General features: G+C 39.8%; 1 protein-coding gene across 5 annotated transcripts in view; it reads left to right on the top strand.

Moving 5' to 3' along the window:
- Positions 1-23,415, top strand: part of mub (poly(rC)-binding protein mub) — a 339,328-nt gene that overhangs the window by 136,536 nt on the left and 179,377 nt on the right. For all 5 annotated transcript variants that reach the window (XM_067137631.2, XM_067137630.2, XM_067137627.2 and 2 more), the window contains one exon: positions 17,002-17,184. In XM_067137631.2, coding sequence (XP_066993732.1) covers positions 17,104-17,184 — 81 coding nt within the window. In that variant the 5' untranslated portion in view covers positions 17,002-17,103. The remainder of the gene's footprint in view (positions 1-17,001; positions 17,185-23,415) is intronic.

Below are 23,415 nucleotides of genomic sequence, written 5' to 3'. Positions count from 1 at the left end.
AGGAAGCTTGTATTGACTTTTGAATTGTTGGGTGGTTTTAGCATATTTGATATAATGACTGCATTAATTGTCGAAATTAATGACAATCATGATTGAAAGTTCAGTTTGGCTAATAATTCAGGTTCCCATTTTGTTTCTCATGTTCACACTTGCTCAGTAGTGCTCAACACACTCGGGAAACACGTTGCCTGTAGGTATTGACAACACGACTTGCGCTATACGTAGCAAGTTCTTCGCTGAACCACCCTTCTGAAGAAAACAAGGAAGGGGGTCCACTCCTCTTCAGCTACCATTTCAGAATGAATATACTTACCTGTTTTCAAAATTAGAAAACTTCATACTGCTGATTTCCATCAAATTCTAAGACAATACATTTTGTTGCATTCACTAAGTAATTAAATGCATCAAGTTTAGAAGGGACGAGGCTTGAAAAAAGCGTGTGAAAGGACCATCTTCAAAATTGTACGACTTTGCATGTGTTACATTACTTGTCACTGATTCGATGTTTTATTTAAAGCTACGAATTAAATTACAGATTTCAATAATAGTAACGCTGAGTCCTTCTATAGTAGATAAATGTGTGAAAGGGAACTGCCGCGTTATGGTTAACGTACGTATATCGTTCGGGAAGACTGCTATAAACTTCACCTTGTATCTGAAAAAAATATTCCATTTGGCACCCGGTTTAAGTTGTGACTGCAGATCAGACAACTTCCCCATAAACCGAAATTTCAAGACCGGGCATTTAGCAATCATACTCCCTACGTTAAAATTAGTTACAAAAACTGTCGAACGAATAACAAGAGGTAATTGCTCCAGTGGAATCGCATGCCATTACTACTACTACTACTACTACTACTACTACTACTACTACTGTCATGTCTTCACGAGAGTTTTATCCTGATGTAAACATGGTATGTCCACGCCTCCGCCAAATGTGATTAGCTGAGCGTGTAATACCGACGTCCACCCCATCAACGTCTCGTGTTCGGACGTACAGGGCTGCGCATCACGTTCGACAACAGTGCGAAGATCTGAATAAACGACTGAACCTGGATTCTGTGTTCACTTAGTTTGTAGAACACATTCACACATGGCTACTTCTGAGCTTTAGTGCTTTACTACACGCAATGGACCTACATCTTGCTCCATTTCTCTTACTATGAATGCTGACTGACTGCTGTTGTAAGATGCAGCACCTCATCTCCACGCGGCACAGCTTGGGACTTTCCCCTTTATGAGAAGACTTTCTGTATTACACCACGCCTTGTGCCTTCATTTCTCGTTATTTAATTACTATTTTATTAACCCTCTACTGCATGAATTATTTTTCGTTTCCGTTTGGTGAAGAAAATTTCAAGCTTTAATGTTCAACATACGCTCAGTGTTTTAGATATACCAGCAATTCTTAACTGGGCCTAATAGCTGAACACTCGTATGTGATGTAAATTGCCATATTGGAATATTTATACGATTTTACGCTAAGCTTTTAACATTCAAAGACCGAACATTACTGCCTGCTGGCCATGGGTACGTATTGCAAGGCGCAAGTATACTTGCACGACCGTAGGTCGGCAATGTCTTTGAGGTTGAGGCAGAGGTACTCCTGAAACCTGTGGTAATATGATGGGGAGGGCCCACGTAAAATAAACGGTCGTTGGTTCGCGTGGATATTGACGGGGGTGGAAGGAGTACCTTTGGCTGTAGGGGTGTTTTGTCTTATGTTTTGTAAAAACAAGGCATCACTGGAATATGTGTTTGACTGTACAGTTGAAGGTGTGCCGTAAAGCTACCTCTGTATATAATATTTATCCGTTTACACAGGTGAAAAGTTATTTGTTGCCTAATGGCAACAGTATGCAGTAGATGGTTAAAACATAACCATATATATACCGGCATAAATATGAAAATCATATTGAATTTGATTACATACTTTTCCAAACTCTCTAAATGTAATAAATAAAAATAAAAATGAATGCGATGCACTAGTTTTCTTCGAGCTCGCATACTGTCGAGCGAGTGTGCGACGGTTGCTTCTCCAACTACGTGCATGTCCACGTGCATAGGTAAGGTGCTCGGCCTATTTGTTTACATCGGGATTAAACTCTCGTGAAAAGCGGTATACTACTACTACTACTACTACTACTACTACTACTACTACTGTTCTGGTGCAGGTTGACGCCGTATAAGCGACGTGGTTGTCTGTTAGGATGTGGCCCTATTTAAGATAAAATCTGATGCTGAAGACGTCACAAACCAACCGGGAACCCCTTGAACCGAAGGCCAACATGGTAACCATTTGAGGGCTTTAGGCAACAGAGTTCCAGACTAAGACCCTTGGTACGATTCGACAGGAGTAGGCTGTGCCGACATCGGGTTTAACTCCTTTGCCTACTGTCATAATTATATCACGTCATTCATTTAATCTCATTTCACTAGCTCCTCTGAGGTTGGCGTCAGGAATGGCATCCGGTCGTAAAATCTCGCCACGAAGATTCGTCTTCTCTTCCTGCCCGACTCCGTACAACAACGGGACAAGTGTTAAACATACATACAACTAATATCAAGTAATCTTCTTCATTGTAATGAAACTAGTAAGAAGTCAGGTATGTTAAAGCTAAGCGTTATTCCATGGCCTCCTGTGTTTTTTATTACATTATTTTCTCAGGTAAGGGAAGTTATCTTACTTCCCGTCGTCAATTGCAATCAACTCGATCTCGAACCCTTTTGCTTCCGTTGAGGGAAGAGGGAGACCATTGAGAGTCCAAAACTTTGCAGTTTTCAATTTATTACTTCTTTATAATGTAATTTATCCTCTTGTAATTTGTGTAAATAGTTTATTACTTTGTTTGAACTGTATATATTAAGTATGCTTTAAGCTAGTGATTTTTAAAATGGTATGTCCATTACTTGGAATGATTTTACATATCCTACTGTAAATGCCCCTTGCTACTTCCTGCTGTCATGAATACTTTTTTTTAAGTTTTTTATTCAAAATTTGCTTCGCAGCGTACTTTTCCCGGCTACCTCGGTGTAGGAATAACTCATCTGTTCTAACTCCTTGTTCATAAATTTAATGATTATTTGCATTTTAGCAATATAAATTATTGAAAGATAATGAATAATCCAGAATTTCAACAACACAACTTGCCACAATACATACATAAATGAATAGGCCTATATATGCCACAATGAAATGCGATCATAGTTCTCAATCGCAGAAAAGATGAAATGAACAAACGAAGATTAACTCATCTGCCTCTTACCCAGGCCCCTTGTTCGATTCCCGGCTATGTAAGGGATTTTTACCTGGATCTCATGGCTGCTTTTACGTCTGCTCAACCTCCGTGATTGCAAATGTGAGAGCTATCTGACGGTGAGTTGGCCTTCTCGATCTAGTAAGCCGAGAATAACGGCCGAGAGGGTGCGTCGTGCTGACCAAATGATACCTTGCTTATAATCTGCTGACCGTCGGGGTGAGCAACGGTTGCTTGGTAGTCCATGTCCTTCGAGACTGTCATCATTGGGTTTGGTTCTTTGTGTATTAATTTTAAAAGTATTATTGGTACTGCATACATCATAAAAGTTTATGTGAAATGTATCCAGATCTTCATTCCCAAGGCTGGTATATCTTCTTCATATGTCAGCTGTCATAGTTATCCTAGGTATCACTGAAGAAGCGTACTAGGGGAGTACGATTTTTTTTTTCTTTTTTTTTTTCCCTGTTGCTTTTCATGGAGCCAGAACATCTAGCTACCTATCAGTTAGTGCAGCCTACTCATATGCGTGCCGTAACAGACGCGCAACACTTTCATCCCATTCATCACAGGGACTGGCTGCATAAGGAAGTACATTACTACCATTGCTCCTACGCCGGTCACTTTCTTTTCGTCAAAGCGGAGGATGAGATTGATTAGAAAAAGGAAGATAAGGCACTTGATCTTGCCCTGACCAGGATTAGGGCAGTCGCCACCAGGTGGCAGACACTGTATAGGTTGTTAACATAGGAAGTTTTGACATTTGATCAAACATCTCCTTCGGTAAATTATTCCAATCCCTAACTCTTTTCTTTTTATTCAAACTAATATTTTCCCCAATTTATCGTCTTGAATTCCAACTACGGAGTAGTTGACCATGCGGTGAGGGCGCGCGCATCTGTGAGCGTGCTTTAGGAGATAATGCTTGTAGTTTCGAACCCTACTGACGGCAGGCCTGAAAATGGTTTTTTCCATTTTCACACCAAGCAAATGCTGGGGTTCTTCAGGCCTCGGCCGTTTCCTTCCCACTGAGAGTCATTTCCTACCCCCCCCCCTGACACCTGCGGGTTGGGTACGCATATGAAGAATACACCCGCGGTATCCCCTGCCTGTCATAAGTGGCGACCTGGGCCCGGACATGGATTGCGGTTTGATATCATGTGTTGGACCTCCTGTGGATAGGAGGGGCTGAACACATTCACAGGTAATCCCTGCCTGTCGTAGAAGGCGACTAAAAGGGTCATGTGGTCATTGTCCCCTCTTCACTTAACTTTTTTTGGGGGGGGGGGGGGTTAGTTGGAGACCGATTCAAATTTTTGGTGTGCGTGCTGCTTGGAGAGGGTCTCCTACGTGTGCGATTACGCTCGAAAGCCCGTGTAGTAACCACCCAGGAAGCGGCGGGTGGGAGTGTCATGTACCCTTGCAGTAGTATTCGCCTGACAAGTCCTCGCACAGCCGAATGCCAGAAGGATATATTATTGGTTTCTTAATTACTTTTTCTCTATATTTAGTGCTCTGTGCACGCTATGGGGTATATGCTATTGCGGGTGATTGGAGAGAGTCCTAGTCTTTGCCTCAAGTCATCCCGTATTAGGCATCGTCCAACATCGGACCCCGGGCTATACTGGCTACGACAAGGTGGGTGTTGCATTGGTTGCTTGGTTCGGCTACGGATACCCTTGATCGGAGTGGGTGGCATTCGGGGAGGATGATTTCGGGCATGGCGTCGAAACCACTTCCGCCTGCATCCTCGGGTAGTTCGCTACCCAAATCTTTAACATTTGATTCCCTAAGGGGGGCTAACCCCTTGGGAACAAGCGCAGCGTATTAGCCTGGGTTCCTGGTTGCTATCAGAACCCCATGGGCAAGATTTCAAGCTGGTCAAATAGATTCTTTTAACTCGATACATCGAAGGTGTATAAGATTAACTTGAGGATCTGAAGAAAATGCGCTATGATGGTTTGCTTCTGAAGACGAGCACTGATTTCTTAATTCTCGCTTGGATAGGTGGACGGTGTTGAGATTTCGGACTTCGTTCCCGGATTTCCTTCACTCCAGTAATGCTTTGTGGTGTTCGAACTCCTTTCGGATAGTTACTGATTTTATTCGCTACAGAGCCCGTTTTGCGTCGTCTTGCCATTAAGCTTATCATTGCAGACTTTGCTGGAGGTTTTGCCAAAACACTTCCCGTCTTAAACTCTTTCTCAAACAGTTCCGCACAGGTTTTCAGCGAATCGTGCTCCGCGTAATACTCGACAATGAACACGCGCTCTTTTATCGTGAGTACCACTTTGTGTTGCATTCAGCTAGTCAACTAAACACGTTTGCTCCTCTCGTTCACTCACTCGCTCACGTGTTACGACACAACGACGTACTCGGGACTGAGCATTCAGGAAATGTGCACGAGTAGACATGTCACAGCAACCGATTGGTTTGTCGAAATCACGGTTCCCCAGTTCTCCAGTTCATTAACAAGGGCCAGTTCCGCGTCAGTTTTACAAATCTTTTCCGGGCTAGCTTTATTATGCCCATCCAGTATGTATAGTTAGTATTTGGGTACTTCAAACAACTTGCTTAAAAGTGAATTTGTACATATTACACTGATACCTCCCACTCTAATCGCAAGACCGTCCAGATTGAAGGCAGTGACATGTCGCTCTCTGGGTATAGCGATTTCGAAAGTGTTCGGATAAGGTTTGCAGAAGGTAACTTTATTTCAGTTTTCGAAGTGAGTACTGAGCATTTTGATCTCTGAGCATTCACGTTCATTAAAAGATCCAATTAATAAAGCAGAACAAAGAAACGTCTATTAAACAAGAAGGTAAAGGGAACTGCTGCAAACGATATAATTATGTAAAATTTAAAAAATTAAACTTTGAGTGTAAAACAGTAAAGTATACATATATATGTAAAACAGCAAAGTATACATATATATGGACTATGCATTTCCTCAATCAGGGGTCTGTGTTTGGGATTGATATATGTTAGCTATGTGTTTGGTGCACCAGTGAAGATGACATGCCATTAAAATCAGTGGCCCTTTCATAACAAAATGAATAAGTCATTAACCTTTATTTACTTTCCCTTCTATTGATTGCTCAAGTAGAGCTTTTTCCTTATATTAACACATAGGTGCTGGCAGTGATCTCTATCTGGATACTTAAAACAAATCAACCCTAATTAAAACAGAGTACTTTTCCTCTTCGTTAAAGTCACAACTTCATCGTTCACACCACTGAGCGAATTGACTGTGCGGTTTAGAGGCGCACTGATTTCAGCTTGTATTCGAGAGACACGTGGTTGGAATCCCACTGTCGGCAGTCCCGAAGATGATTCTCAGTGGTTTTCCATTTTCACACCAAGTAAAAATGGGGCTATAACTTAGTTAAGGACACGGCCGCTTCCTTTCCTCCTCCTAGCCCATTGTCGCCGTGAAACCTACCTGCGTCTTTGCGTCGTAAGTCAAATTGAATTCATCCCGTTTACCGTCACACCGTTGTCTACTGTCTTATCTAACAACTTCGAGGTCTTTTTGAGAATCTCGCAGGTCCTGTGACTTATTTCTTACCCTATCTATCAGTATATATAAAATTGTTTTGTGTGTACATTGCTCAGAATTTAAAATGAATATCCCTGTATTGGTCATGTCCACAGTAACAAGGAAATGCACTTTTTCCGTGATTTCTGTACGTATGTACACGCATCACAAGAGAACACCCGAAGAGACCAGCAGAAATTGGTATGTAAAGTCAGGGAACGAGCCGCTTTAATCTAGGCTATAAATTATTTTATTCACGCTGAGTGAACTGGTAGTTCAGGGGAAAAGCCTAAAATGTACTTTTCAAATTATATTAGTGGTCCTATTGATAAATACTACACAACTAAAGTTATATATCATTAAATTTCTGATCATATACATTTTTACCGTCCCGGCTATGGTAAGAATTCATGAACTTGTATTTTTGTTGCTAAGTCCATGTCAACGCCGAACCACGAGAAAGTGGGGAATAAGAAACTACACTCTAAACTATAAATAACTTGATTCACCCTGCATGAAATGGTAGTTTATAGGAAGGCACCTAATATAATTTTTAAAGACCCATGTTGTTGGTCCTATCGAAAAGTACTACATAAGTTATAGAGAATATTTATGTTTTATTCAGGTAGCTCATAAAATTGATCAATAACATTTGACCATTGTTTGTTGTGATATTTCTCTTCTGCCGCCACTCATCTTCGATGGATGGGATTACTGCTGCGTACCGAGTATAACAGCCTGCCTGAATATTTGCAGTGCACACTTAACGGAATAGTAGTTGAGGCTGTTTCTGAAGAAAAGCCTCCTTGTCTTCACTTTTATTCTACATTAATTTTATTGCAAATTAGCAGCGGAGGGGTGGGGAGGAAAAATAGTTTTTCCCCTTGGCATTGTAGTGAATTGAGATTTTTCGACTCATCGTGTACTCGTATTAAACACGTGAGTAAAAGAGCATCGTTTTTACCCTGGAACTCTCCATTCCTCGCCCCCTTTCTACCCCTCCCCGAAAATAATAGCGTATTCACGGCTCACAGCTGTCTGCGGCTTGTTCATTCCAGCTCTTGAAATTTGGGCTCTTAGATCGGCAGCGTAGTAGTGTTAGTTTAAAGTTAGACAATGTGTGGTTTTTAATTTGATCGAGTATTTCATATGATGGCACTGCTCTTAATCGTGACATCACCCAGCCCCCGTTTCAGTGAAATTAACCAATTATGGTTAAAATTCCCGATCCTACCAGGAATCAAACCTGGGACTCCTGTGACCAAAGGCCAGCACGCTAACCATTTAGCCAAGGGTGTTGTTTTGCAAATACTGTGACATTCAGAAAAATGGAGTCCCATAGGGATCAGTTCTCCGTGATTGCCTTAAACGTTATTGTCACTGCTGCTGGTTCAGCAGTAATACAATCGCTATGCGTAGGTGATTTTGCTCCGCACTGTAGCTCGCAAAATATGGCCGTCGCTGAGTGACAGTATTATAGCAAGCAATTAGGAGAGTGGAACAGTGGACCTGAGATCTTGGTTTTCGGTTTTCAACTTCTGCCAGAACTGCACTTTTCACTCCCATCCTGGGCTTTATTTATGGAATGGTGCTCTTCGCGTAGTTGACACCAATTTCGTGGCCTCCTTTTCGATAGCAAATTATCTTGAGAGCCACCTGCGCGGCAGTTAAAAGCGAACTGTATTAAGAAGCCTAGTATCTTGAAGGTTCTTAGCGGCACTACGTGAGGGGCAGACAGCACAGTGCTCCTACGATTTTATAGGGCACACATTTTATCCAGATTAAACTACGGCATTGCAGCATATGGGTCAGCATGGCAAAGCGTCTAGCCAAAGTAAATAGCGCTCACTACAGCAGAGTTAGGTTGGCAATACGAGTTTTTCGTAGAAGGCCCATTGCTAGCCTGCTCGCTGAATCTGGTGTGCCGCCTTTGCACCTGAGGCGCCAGCAAATGCTTTTGTCCTAAGCTGCAAATTTGCGGCAGATACCACTTTACCCAGTCTAACCTTGCATATTCTACAATGGAAACCATCATCTGTACGCTGCTTACCTTCGAGAAGCGCAGCCGCTTGGATATCGGTCACACATTTGATGTTCCTTCGGTTCCTTGTCTGACGACCAAGTAGGGTACCTCTGTAGATAATACGATGACCTGAAATAATTCTATAGGTTTGAGCACCAGCCCGAAGGAGAACACGGTCTCCTCCATTTAACAGAGGCTTTTCCTGCCCGTTGTTGGCCGGTACCCCGATTCGGTTGTTGTTTTGACAGATGGTTCGAGGGCAGAACCAGGAGTAGACTTTGCGTTCGTTGTTGACAATAACTGGTTTCTTTTTCCTCTACCGAAAACCTATGCCATCTGTGAAGCTCTGCCGTACACACTGTCCGATGAGTGCCAGCAATTTCTGCTGTGTACAGACTCCTTGAGCGCATATGAAAACAAGAATAGTTTACGTTGTGATGCCTGGATCTATCTGGACAGAAGTACTCATAGACAGGGCTGACAAGGAAACAACAAACTACTTGTCTACTTTACTGTATCTTTTTTTAGTAGTCAAAAGTGAGAATATTTGTCTCCGAAGATATGTGCATATGTACTCCAGAATGTTCATTGCATCAGTATGTGATCCTGGCTGTTGCTTATAAGCAACCAACATGTCTGCTTTTATTCCAGATGGGAAGATTTAATATGTATAATAGAACAAAAATATTTAGTGCTAGGTCTCGCATACCTGCCATGTGACAGAGACTGGACTTGCAGAGAAGAAAGAGGCAAGTGACATCAATATATATTCCAGATCAGTGGATGGAAGGATGAGGAGTGATAATATGTTTATCACTGCTTCTCCTTTACTGGATAAGATACCTAAAAAAAAAAACAGTGTCTGATTCAAAGTAGAAGGTATTATTATGTAAGGTTACATGTTATATAATCGGTAAGGAGCATCTATGTAGGTTTCTTTTTAAGTACAGAGTATGATTCTGTAGATTTCAGACAGATAGTACCTGGTAGACCATCCTTCTATGCATGAACAGCTACCATGTAAGTGCAACTGCTCTTCAGCAAACATAGGGGATATTTTAGACTATAGATTACATACCCCCTGTGTAGCATGCATACTATGGAAATCATGCTTCCAATGCACTTAGTTTTGTTTATGCTATTTGGTTGTAAAAAAACAGGTGGCAACGACTGAAGTCAGTCAAGAAGGTTGGTTCGTAGATATTTCGGTCCAATTGAGGAAATCTAAACATGAATTTTTGCCCAGTTAGATCAGGAACACTGCACAATCTGCAGTAGGTTGATATCTTATCAAATGCTAACGGAGGGAATTTCGAACATTTCAGTTAAGAAAGAGTTTTGTGTGGTATGCTGGCACGTTCTCTTCCCGTGTGTTTTTCATGATTAATGTACTATGCAGAGTTGTAGGGAATAAGTTTTCTGGCATGGAAAGGAAGCGTTTCTGGACTCGTGTCCATATAAAACACTTTCTTCTTCGTGTGAGGATTGTGCCGTGAAAGTTTAGGCATACATTATTATTACATACTGTATAGGAAATTTTGGGTCATTTAGTTATATCTTCTCATTTGTAAGGTAACATGTTTTTAGGTCCTGAAGATATTGAAATTATTATTATTATTATTATTGGGTGCCTTCTTCCAGTACATTTCTTCAGATCAGATGCAATTTCCTTTCTTTTCTGGAACCGATGGCCTTACTCCTCGGCTGCTTAACACAATACCAGGATTCCTCATGTCAAGCTATTGCCTTGTCAGATAAGCTGTTGTAGGGTGTTCCATTCCCACACCATTCTACAGTCATCCAAGTCTTGTCAGACGAGCTGTAAATGACACACCGACTAATGTATACTATGGGCCTGTGATTTAGATGTGACCCCTTAAAACAACAGTCATCGTGATAACCAGTGCATGATATTTGGATTGTGTAGAACTGACGATGATACATTAGTAGAGGTAGCACCGTAGTCTTTGTACAGAACATGATACAGGTATAACGGGCATTTGTACGGTTTCACCGTGGAGAGCTTAGTGAAGGCTGCCTTACTAGAATTAGGGGAGGGGAGATGTGATGCGGAAAGGCTAGTTGAGGGCTCTAAAATTACTATGTAATCTTCTTAGCACTCCATTGGTTTCAATCACATACTTACTCTGGCTTGACTCAAGGTGAGGTGGAATAAGTTCAGGTACTGCATAAGATTTTGTAGAAACAGGAAATTTTTCCTATAAAGATGTGTTAGGTAGAATCTGAGAGGTTTTGATGTTTTACAATGGTGTTCCGTGTGTGTACATTGATGTTGAAACTTAACAGTTACTCTTCACTGTACTAGAAAAAAAATATTTCGCAGAGTGATTAGGCGTGATACACTTTCCGTGAGCAGGTGAAATTTTTGTTGACATGAGTGAACGAAGGTTCGCAAAACATTAACAAACTACAAATATCCATATCATTTTGTGAAGAAGTGGACACCATTTTTTGTTATCTTATGTGTTTTCCTGGTCGTTGATATAAAGTTTTTGTTTTATCTTGTCTTCATTCCAGGATTTTGAATGTAGAATCCGAAAGTTGGGGCTTGAAGTCTGAATTGGTTGTATTGGTCAGTAAATAACTTCGTTAAACATTTATAAATTTAAAATTTGTTGGACAATATGTGATTATCGCAGAGGAGCATAATGGGATATTCAATAGCCCTTTCTTTATAAGCAGGAATGTCTTGCTTTGTTCAGTCTGCTTGCATCTTTGTATGAAATGTCTGAATTATCATTATTATTATTATTATTATTATTCTCTGCCAACATATCAGCATCTTGCATTTAAGATTATTTATGATCACCTGAATATAACCTCTGTTTCATGGGTCGTACTGCTCATTTTGCATTGTGCTGTCTTCATACAAGGAATTCATAACTAGCATTATCGGCTGTAATCCCCGTTGACTCAAGCATGTATGTTATGTGAGGAAGAAATGAGATGCCTCTATGAGAGAAACTTGCAGATTTTTTAATGAAAGTTTAACATGGAATGTTTCACATGGATTATTTTGGTTAACTTCTTCAATTTCATTTTAACCTGTATGTGTACAATTACTGCCAGACAGAATAAATTCCGTGAGCTAAAACATAACACTATTTTACATGGAAGTTTTTCTTTTTTTTTGATTGTAAATACTGTAGTGTCAAATACACTAAGATATGTGAAAAGATTATTTACTTTCTTGAATGTATTTATTGATAAGATTCTTCCATGTGGCCTTCCATATTAGCGGAGTTTTCATTTATCCGAGGTTGGCCTGGCCCACATTATTTTTGATTATTTTGGTTCAGCTGCATGTACTGCTTTAAATTTCCTACTGTTGTATAGGGGTACCTTCAAACGGGACGATTTCGGACACAGAAGTGGTTTCGGACAGTATTGCAGATTTGCCGTATTTTGTTGCATAGCAACGAGCCGCCTGTGCTTTGCACTTCCGCGCGCGTTTTAGTTTGACCTTGAGGTTATGTTTGCCGAGTTCTGCGCTTGTTATTACGAGTCGACTTCATACTTTGGAAAATTTCCTGCGTGCACTGGCATTGTTGAAAGTTCATGCATTATCATTAAGTAGATACTTTTGAATGTCGCGACCTCAAGGAATGTATTATAACCCTTTCAGACCTGAAAGAAAACTGGAGGTGTGAATTGTTGTTTGTACGTCAAGAACTGACTAAAATGCTCCTCAATACACATATTAATAGTTTATTTTACAAAATAAAAACTAACATCCGAAAAACAGGACACACACAATTGTGCGTATCAAAATTCAAAACCTCGTATTACGTACAATGGTGTAGCCTCAAAATTTACGTTCACTAACCAATGTACACACTTCATTGAATATATTCTGGTATTCAGTAAAGCTTCTAGATTAATATAAACGCAGTAAATAAATACTTACTTTCGGCACTACTGCTTCCTGCCATCTCGCCGATCAACTGTGCTTTTTAAACTCTTCTTCCTTCGCCCTGGCGGTCAAGCGCATACTAAAATCAATTGAAATACACGCCACGTGTCCTGCACAATCACTGCAGTCCGGTGTAGCGCCGAAAAAACATCAAATACGGTCAGGGATAACTAAAATACAAACCCGCACAATTGTGCGTACTCGGTCTGAAAGGGATAACTATGGTTCTTAGTGAGATCAACTGGCTGAGGTGTTTATAAATGATTGCTGTGGAATTCTGGTGTAATTTAGTGAAGAATAATATTTTATGGATATTTTGCTGAAAATTGAAAGCAGTGGGGTGATTTCACAATGCCTAGAAATTATCAGAGGGAGAAAGAAGCTGCTTCGAGGTGTAATTACGAACCAAAATTATTAGAAAAAGCCGTATGTGATGTCTTACAGGAAAGCATTTGATTTTTATGGTATGCCTTGCTGCACCCTACAAAATAAATTGCGTAAAAGTACATCCAAATAATGGGAAGACCACCAGTGCTAAATGTAGAAGAAGGAAATGCTGAAGGAAGCTCATCACCTTCCGGCCAGGCTCCAACACAACCTGCTACTTCCCTCCGCCGCCACAAATAAAATGTTCTTCCTGGGAAGTCGATTTTTGGCCGTGACTCCCGCCGGGATGAAAGCGGTGCAGTAACAAATGATGGTGCTGGCAGAGCAAACAATGAATGTAATGACGTTCAGGTGTTGCAAAAATAGGCTTTACTTGTTGCAGATTATAAATGTCAAGTTGAGGAACAAAGAGCGTACAGGCAGTATTTTGGCTTGGCCTGAAATATTCGTTCAAGTGATGTGGATGTCGAATACTTGCGCCCATAAAAAACAGCAGAAAAGTGTTTGTATTCCCTAACATCCCTGATGAGGATACAATAGCTAAAGAGCAAATTTTGAAAATACTCCCAGTCCAAGTTAAGAAGAGAGGAATATTTATTTTTAAAGGAAACACATTTTAGATTTATAGGCCATGGCATTTTTTTTTTGCATTGAGATTTGTATTATTTGTAAAAAATAATATTAACATCTTTCAGTAGGATCTCTGTGCAGTTTAGAAATACTAGTATTTCAATTTAGACCTGAAAACTTTACAGTCACCTTGTCAGAAAATAAAGATCGATAAGTAACGCATTACATTTATCATTACGATGATTTTAACCAGCTATTCATACTTTGGACACCTTCAGAACACTTTAAATATCACAACACTAAAGCAAAAAGAACGATGAATTGAAATAAAGGACTATTTGTGTCCACAATCACCTAATACGCTTTGAAACTTCGGACAGCAGTTTAAAAAGCACGTGCGTCCCAAATTACCCCGAAGTACAGGGTGAATTCGGACACTCTTCGTTTTCTCAGGAAAACATGCGTTGGCTTATATTTTTCGTTTGCAGGGTATTGCATTAATTGGATATATTCCTCATTATTAGGATGATAAACAATACAATTTAAAATTCCCTTTGTGAGTTGAGATGAAAATAACCTCAAAACCGTCCAAAATCGCCCCGTTAAATGACGGTAGTTCAAAATACGAGAAATATGGAACTTTTGAGTTGCTATTAATATACTGTACATTTAATGCATCACTAACATGTTGTTTTCCATTCAGTTTTTGAATGTTTATGAGCCTGTTCGAAACCTTTCCCTATTTTTTTTTCCTAACAGTAAATTAAATTTTCTCGTAGCTGCCTAGTTTAGGCGGTGTTGGCATGCTTATTTCAACTGAAAGGATGAGAGTTAAGTTCTCCTGTCAGGAAGCAGAAAAAAAAATATTTAAAACACCATAACTTCTGGAAGGCACATGGCCCTGTAATTCACCCAACCTATATGGAAAATTGTGTCCCAGATTAATTCCAGGGAGCAAGCGTTAGGAACTCTCTCAATTGGTGACAGGGTAACAAATTTAAAAACTTTCCATTCCTCCAAGGGTCTTTGCAACCAATGAGGACATGGCTTTATGATCCGGATGTTCCGTTAGTGTTACATGAAATTTGAAAGCAATGATACCTAATCGTCTATCTCCTGTATTATGCCCTCCTGACAAAGCTGTGAAGCAGAAGTGAGCTTGTCATGAGCGGAGATGGAATGGATTGAGAAGAATTGAGTTTGGTAACTGGAGAGTGTGTCTATTTTAAGATGACAGTATTTCATATGAAGGAGGTGGAGATTGTCCTTAACCTTTTGTGTTCGTTTTTTTACCTCTCTGCCTTTTCTGATGCTGCTGTGTCATAGTATTTGTCCTTCTGTGTATTCCTTTTCATGTTCCTACCTCCCTTTACATGACTTGATTTGGAATTTGTTCGTTCCTTTCCATGTACATTAATGTTGTATGTCTGTTGGCCATGATTGTAAAGGCATTAAATCTATGCGGTCTGACAGCGTGCTTAGCAGTTCAGAGTCCCATTGTGGAAGGAATGGTGTGGGGGGGGGGAGGAGGTAATATAACATTTCTAATCACTTGATTGCATGCCAAAAGCCTGGACTTAATTCCAAATCTCTTTACAGTGTGTATATTGTGTTAGGACATATGACACCATTGATGGGCGATTTGTCTGTCGGTTGCTGATGTGCCTTGAGCAGATCCCATGGTGTTACTTGACAGGAGTAGGCTATCTGCTAACACCAATTTTCACCTTCTCCCTACCTCAGTCTCCCAGAGCTAGTCACTCAGGTTGTCCGTGGCCATCAAATAGAAAGGTCTGCACCCGACTCTTTGCACTAAAAGCCATATGATTAAATAAATTTAATACAAAGGGTGTTTGTTCACCCTTTTTATTTTTAGGATATTTGCTTTATACGATTTGGTACTTCACCTGGCAAAAGGGCAGAGCGCGCAGTTTGCGTGGGAACGGTTGTACATTTAAATAGCGATTGCTTAAAGAATAAAATTCCATTAATATTCCACCTGTTGGCAGAATTGGCATGCTTCTATTAAATTCTTGACCAGACAGCTTCCAGTCCAGTGTGTGAAAACTTCTTTTTAAGTCTGGATATCATGCTGGCCATACAGTTAAACTAAACTCCGGGAGGGTGCATTGGATTGCATGAGCAGTACATGGGCATTTAATATTATTTGTCTCCTTGGAGTTGCGTGAATGGTGGTGGAACATTGTATAATGTTGTGGAAGTATCATCTCCCATGAATGAACACTTGAGCTGAGCAGATTTCCTAAGGTATGGCTCCTCAGAAATTATTGGAAGTATTGTGTACTCCACAATATGTTGCTTATATGGATGACTTCCCACACGTTAACCACATTCATCAGCACCTTAGCAGAAACTTGGGTTAGTGAACATAGCACAATTGCTCCCTGTAGGTGTTCCTGTTACTAGTGTAGCCAGTCTGAGGTGAGACACAACTAAAAGCCTGTCTTGCAGATCCGTAACAGTATTGTGTTAGAAGATGGTACTGCAGATGACCAAATGCTGATATCTTTGATATTAAGTGGACAATACTCTGTTCCTTATTCTTCGAAGAAGACTAGGCTCTTCATCTCTAATACTGCACTCCAGCATGGCTAGTTCCAAATATTATACTTTCATATACTACCTTCTAGTGGGCATTAAAATTAATTTTCTGGTACTCCCTTTTTTTGTAAATGTAAAAAGACAGGGTACTTTCATATCACACATTGTCACTTTCTGAAAAAAGCTTTAAAAGTCATGTATAACCTTTTATTTTTTTAATAATTTGATTGTTTTTCCACTGTTGAGTTGAAATTGCTTTACTGAATATTTCTCATCAGGAAATTTGCATTTGGGAGAATTGACTTGTTTTGATAAACCCATAGGTAATAAATTTCATATTATTCCATATTAAAGAGCAATATAGTGTAAAACAAAAGCTAATAGGTTTCCACCTATTCAGTACTATTTATTGTAACAACAACAACAACAACAACAACAACAACAACAAAATTACATGTATTTGATGAGACTAGTTTTGGTCTTGCTAGAGACCATCATCAGTCAAAATTATTAAAGTTAAGGTAAGACATGAAAGCTTTTGGTTTACATTATTTGTTAAACCCTTTTATCACACGTACCTATATTAAGAACCTTTTGATTATTGTATCATTTACCTTTGAATTTGTGGTATAAATGAAATTTACATTTAAAGGGACCTGTTTTCATTCCTTGTTAATAAGTTAGCTTTGAGTATAGTCAGTTTAACTTATTTATGGTATTGTGTGTGCAGAGTGAAGTGAGCTGATTGTAAGCATCACCAATTCCCCATACCGGCCCCAACCGTCTGTCTGCTGCCCTCTTTGCCACTTAGTGGACCACGTAAGAAATCAGCATGGACTCCATGGATAACAAACCCCTGCCCAACGATGATCCCTCTGTCACCCTGACAATCAGGCTCATCATGCAGGGCAAGGTTAGTAATAACATCTTATTTTCCTTAAGCAGTTTCAAAATAAAATCTTAAAAATGATACTTGATGTCTGAATCTTTAGACAGTAAATTTGCCAAGTTCTTTGCATAATATAAGCCTTATCTGAGTGAGGCGTTTTACCTATATTCTATCTTCAGACAGTTTTTGATTTAGCTATGCTCACAATGGTTTTTAAATTTTACTACAGGTGTGCAGAGCATACAGTTATTCTGTCAAAATTGTATCCTTATTGTCATGGTGTTTCGTTTCTTGAATTCTGTTCGAAGGATTGGTATTTGGTAGTTAATGCTTACTTCATCCTTTCATTTTTTGAAATGTTGTTTCCCCTCATTGCGAGTAGTAAAAAACCCCTTCCTTTTCATAATGTGAGTTAAGTTTTTCCTGGATGTTTCTGTAGCAGTTTTATAACCTTGCAAAAATTGTAGTAAATTTTGCATTCCCTTTACCGCATGTTTTGATCCTTAAGTAGGTTTCTCATCAGATGAGGTTTAGATTCTCTGAATGTAAATATTAGTTATCTTTATACAGAGCAGGAATCTGGAAGATGTGTTGTTTCATGGTCTCCACAAGTGTGCAAAAAAATATACATACTGATTTAATCATGAAATAGTTGCTGTTTTACTCTGCTTAGAGTGGTGGTCAGCAGGTCTACTAAGAGAATATACATGCTGAGTGAATAAACAAATCATCATTGCCGTACCTCTCTGACAGGTTGTAAACGAGTGTGTTCTAGCTTAGCGGGGTGAACACCATGAATAGCAGATTTTTTCCAAATGAGAACAACAAATAGCTCAAGCAAATTAATAAAAACCATATTGCAGACCATGCTGGATATGCTGTCCTTTCTCATGACTATTTTATTTGCCTTGTTTTGCTTGGCTGAGTTAAGGCCATAAGGTCTTCTCTTACATTAAACCAAATTTAAAAACTACAACAAACTGATACAATTAAAGTAGCTAGAAAATATAAGGGGTGATAAAAGTTTCCGTTCAACGGCCATGTAGTCGCGAATTAGGATGCTAATTGGGAAAAATCGCTGTGAACATTGAGGCGCACTCCCCGACAGTGCACCAGGTTGAAGATCCCCCAGATGGTAAATTTTTTTTGCTAGGGGCTTTACGTCGCACCGACTCAGATAGGTCTTATGGCGACGATGGGATGGGAAAGGCCTAGGAGTTGGAAGGAAGCGGCCGTGGCCTTAATTAAGGTACAGCCCCAGCATTTGCCTGGTGTGAAAATGGAAAACCACGGAAAACCATCTTCAGGGCTGCCGATAGTGGGATTCGAACCTACTATCTCCCGGATGCAAGCTCACAGCCGCGCGCCTCTACGCGCACGGCCAACTCGCCCGGTCCAGATGGTAAAACACCTTGTCCTGCTGTATGAAGTAGTCCATAGCAACCTGCTGCACGGCCTCGTCGGACAGGAAGTTTCTACCCTTCAAGGCCTTTTGTGAGGGAATTGAAGGTGTGATAATCACATGGGGAGATATCAGGACTGTCCACTTGTCCATAATGGATGAAGCTGGCCTCTCAGATTGGCCAGCGTTTTGTGTCCCAACGTGACCTGCACAGAACTTTGTGCACCATTCCACAAGGATGGTTTTTGACAGACATGGTGACCCATGCTTAGTCTTCTTTCTACAATGGATGTGCCCCAGTGTTTGTCGTTTGGCAGCCAGGAACGGAATAACAGCATGTTGGTCGTGTTTGGACACATTTGGTAATGTCGCCACAGTTCCTGTGGCTGCATTTAAAGCTTGCACCTCGTCACGACACAATTGCAACACTAATCCCTTTGCCTACATGTCTCTCGCAGCTTAGTCAAGTCGCTTACTCAGTAATAGAAGGTATGCAGGTTCTCTTCGTCTTTCTAATTTACATTTTAAAATGTGTTTTCATTCCCTGCCGTTGTTCTTAACTCTCTTTTACGTGCCTCACTATACGTTCATACACATACATCTTCCTTGTGGACTTATTGCCTTTGAACATTCTATCTGCAGGCTTCTGTGAATTCATTAAGTATCTCCACGATCCTCTATTTGCAACTAGGTCTGTGACCTCGTTTAGTTCCACATGCTTCCACTTCAAATCAAATCAAAATCTCTTTATTTGCAAATGAGGTGTCTACCTCGGTGGCAAATGGTACACTAAAATACATTATTGTCAAGCACTAAATATTAAATTAACAAGAGAAGAAAAATTTTCCTATAATAAAATAATATACAATTTACGCTAACAATTTTTTGTATTAAACACACAGCTCATCCTTAATAAATTCATATTGTTTACAAAATTCTACTTATATCTCCTGTACTACTTACAATTATAGTCAACTGATATACAGTATCTGGAATTACTTTAAATGATACTATACAACTGGTATAAGATTAAACTTTTACATTGCATTTATTTACTTATGTTTTTTTTTTACCCATTCTGGAACCTAAGTAGCATAACGACCTGCTACGTCTTAACCAGAGCGCCTTTTGCCACCACTTTTCAGAGTTCCTGAAGGGCCTTCACAGCTACCGTGGCAGTCCCAGGGCCCTCGAAGTCCCCACTGTACTTCACCCCTACGGGTAGTCCCCTACTTTGGCTGTCCAAACTCCTTAGACCAGGGGATGGAATTAATTTATTCGAACACTTTTTTTTTTTTGTTTACAATAATCTGCACTGGTCGAATGCCCTCTAACACTTCATTTATTTTCTCTGTTGCTGTTTATTCTCTTCTTGAATATCTGTACAGATTTTGGAAAAGGATCAAACACTACCCCTGGTAAACTGTTCCTTCACACCCTTCCCAATGAATGAAAATTTACCCCAATCGCTTCTGGTAAAATTCCCTCTAATTTTATATTTGTGGTTTATCCTGCGAATTTCATTATTTTCCAACTGAAGCTTCTCATGGATATCTCCCCATGCTTCTTCTCTTGTATAGGCTCTATATAATCCTATAAGTCTAGTTTTCTCCCTTCTCTTACTTAAAGTTTCCCACCCAAGTTCCTTTAATATTTCTGATACACTACTCTTTCTCCTGAAATCCCCTGTTACAAATTGTGTTGCTTTCCTCTGCACACTATCTATTTCTTTTATTAGGTATTTTTCTTTTTTCTTTTAATTCTTTATCACATCCTTTAAGTAGGCTCATTATGACATATAACGATCTGGATGACATTGTAGGGAAAGCATAAACATGACCCTTCCAGTGCAAATTACCTTCAAATCTCACACCTAAGTATTTGCATTTGCCATCTTTTGGGATAACTACCTCATCCAAAGTATATTCAAATTCAGTTTTAAAGCTCCTGTTTGTAAAAGTTGTAACAGTTGATTTGCCTCCATTAACGTTCATATTTTCTTCAACCCATTGTTGGATACTTTCAAGGTCCCTTTGTAATTCTGAACAATCCTCAATGTTATTTATTTCCCTATAAACAATTGTCATCTGCATACAGTCTTATTTTTTATGTTACATTGTTCCCTAAATCATTTGCGTATGTTAAGAAAAATAACTGACCGATTATACTACCCTGTGCAATTCCCTTCCAAACTTTCTCTTCCTGCGATACATTATTTCCTACTTTGACTTTCTGAACCCTTGAATGTAGAAATGTTTTTATCCAACGTGTAACCCTTACGTCCAATCCTATTCCCTCCAATTTCTTTAATAATATTCCATGTTCCACTCTATCAAAGGCTTTGGAAAGATCTATGGCTATGCAGTCTGACCTGAATCCAATTGATCTGATACGTCCTGTTGAAATTCCACCAGTTGTGCCTCACAAGAAAATTTCTTTCTATATCCACACTGGCTCCTCATGAACCAATTTTTATCATCACATATCCCTCTGAAGTACTTTGATATTAAACTCTCCAGTATTTTGCAAACTATACTGGTCAGGCTGATTGGTCTGTAGTTCTCTGCTTTCCTTTATAAATTGGTATTATTATAGATTCCTTCCATTCCTTTGGTATTGCACTATTATTTATGACATAGTCAAAGAGAAATTTTAAATAAGGCACTATGTTCCACCCCATTGTCTTTAATACCTCCCCAGTAATTTGATCACTTCCTGCTGCTTTTCCTTGCTGAAGCAGTTGGATTTCTCTGAAAATATCTTCATTTGTGAATGAGAAGCTTCTTGTTTCCCTCTGTGTCTCTCCCTCTCTATCTTCTGTTTTGGTTTCCAACTCCTGACAATCATCTACTGAATCTCTGAATTTCCTACTAAATGGTTTGGTTTTTCAGTATCTGTTAAATAGTGTTCACCCCCTTCTCCCACCATTGTAGGAATTAGGATTCCTTTTCCTTTTTGAGTCCTGATATATGAATACAGCTTTTTCCATTTCCCTTTGTGGTCTTTACCCTCTTGAAGTATGCCATTCATATAATTCTCTTTTGCTTCCTTTTTCACTCTGTTCAGTTTCCTCATTAGCTGTTTTCTAGTTTCTCTACTCTCCCTACCCTCTTTGATTTTCCTGTCTACTATTCTACATTTTTTATTTTTTTTTCTTATTTCCCTTGTATAATAAACAGGGCTTGAGGTCATTTTACTCTTCTTAACAGGTACAAATATCTTCTCTCGTTCCCAAATGATTCCTTTAAATTTAGCCCAAAGTGTATCCACATTACTCCCTTCACTTGTCCAAAACTGAATTGTGATTTAAGGTAAGTCCCTAATTCATTAACTTTAGTTTTTCTGTTCATTTTCTTGTCTTGTGTAACCCTCTTATTAAGCCTTTTTGGTACGAGTCTTACATCCATTATTACAGCCTTATGGTCTCCTATTCCTTCAGTTACCTCAGTTTTATCAACAATTTCCCATGGTTTAACCAAGAATACATCTAGTAAGTTATTGAGACAAGTCGATTCTTGTACTACTTGTGTAAAGGCTCCCTCCCAAATTAACTTATTTGCCAGTTTCTGTTCATGGGCTTCACTTGCAGCTCAGTTTCATTCAACTTCAGGCAAATTTAGATCTCCCCCAATTATTACCATATTATTGTTTTTATGATTCTAATCTATTATTTTCTCAAATATTTCCATGCCTCTTTCCTCTCTTCCGGGCCTGTATGTTCCTATAATTCCCATCTTCTTCATATTATCACAAACTAATTTTATCCCTAATTTTTCATCCCTTTCATCGGTAAACCATTCATGTGAACACTAAGTTTCCTTAATCAGAATAAACACAGAATGTCTTTCGTACTTTTGTTTAAAACGTCCATTTGAATAAAAGAACGGCTTCTCACGAAGCAACTTGTAAGCTCATAAAATTTCGGGAAATTTCTTCTTCAGGATATCCGTAAGGTTTGTGATGACGTTAAAACCCTCTTTCAGTTCTTACCCGTGGTAAAATTTGAACTCTTTTTTCCATCTGCACCACAGTGGAGTACCATCTCTCTGTGGGCTGCATCAAACTGTCTCTAGACGTTTTTGAAATCTAATTTTCACCTTTTGTATGTTGACCTGTTTTCTGTTTCTGTATCGAGGTTCTTCTTCTTTACCCTAAAAGCTATACAGCCAGTGAAGTCTTTTAGCAGCTCATCGCGATCCTTGGTTTCGCGACTGTCCTCGACCTGTTTTACTAGCTCTTCAAGGGCTTTAACGAACCCTTGCTCATTCTCCAGTAAAGAATAGGATGTTGTGGGCTCAACTCTGGCCTTTTTTTAAAATAATGATATTTGTTCTTGGCGTCGACCTCTTTAGATCTTTTGCCACTACATTCACCATATGATGGGATCCTGCGGGTACGATAAGTGTAATTGCAGAAGTGTAGTGTGTTGAATGTGAGGAAAGTAGGGTCGGGCACTATGTCCCTGTTTCGGCACAAGGTGCCGGTGCACAGTTATGTTCCGCTGTTCCAGAACACCGAGTGTCAATTGTTCCGAAACATTCTCAAGCGAGCCGGAGACACTGACTCGCTGTCCCATCAGAAGCGCCACTATGCACTGCCCTTCGCCTACTAGCTGAACTGTGCAGCGGGCGCACGGGACGCGGAACTGTAACTGCGCAGTGTAGAGAGAACTTCGAGAGGCAACATTACATGCTCCGCGCCAGTGAACTGCGAGTGTGCCTGTACGGAACGTGCTGTGTGGTGTGTGCCTGTGTGTAGTTATGGCCATGTCCAGCATAAAGCTGCAGGGAACGTGAACGAACAGTCGGAACACTGAAACTCGCGCTCAATAATCACGTTAAAGGCTGCTTTTA

Source organism: Anabrus simplex, chromosome 1, assembly GCF_040414725.1.
Source record: "Anabrus simplex isolate iqAnaSimp1 chromosome 1, ASM4041472v1, whole genome shotgun sequence".
NCBI lineage: Eukaryota > Metazoa > Arthropoda > Insecta > Orthoptera > Tettigoniidae > Anabrus > Anabrus simplex.
The sequence above is the reverse complement of the archived record's forward strand: the minus strand, read 5'-3'. Positions and strand labels throughout refer to the sequence as shown.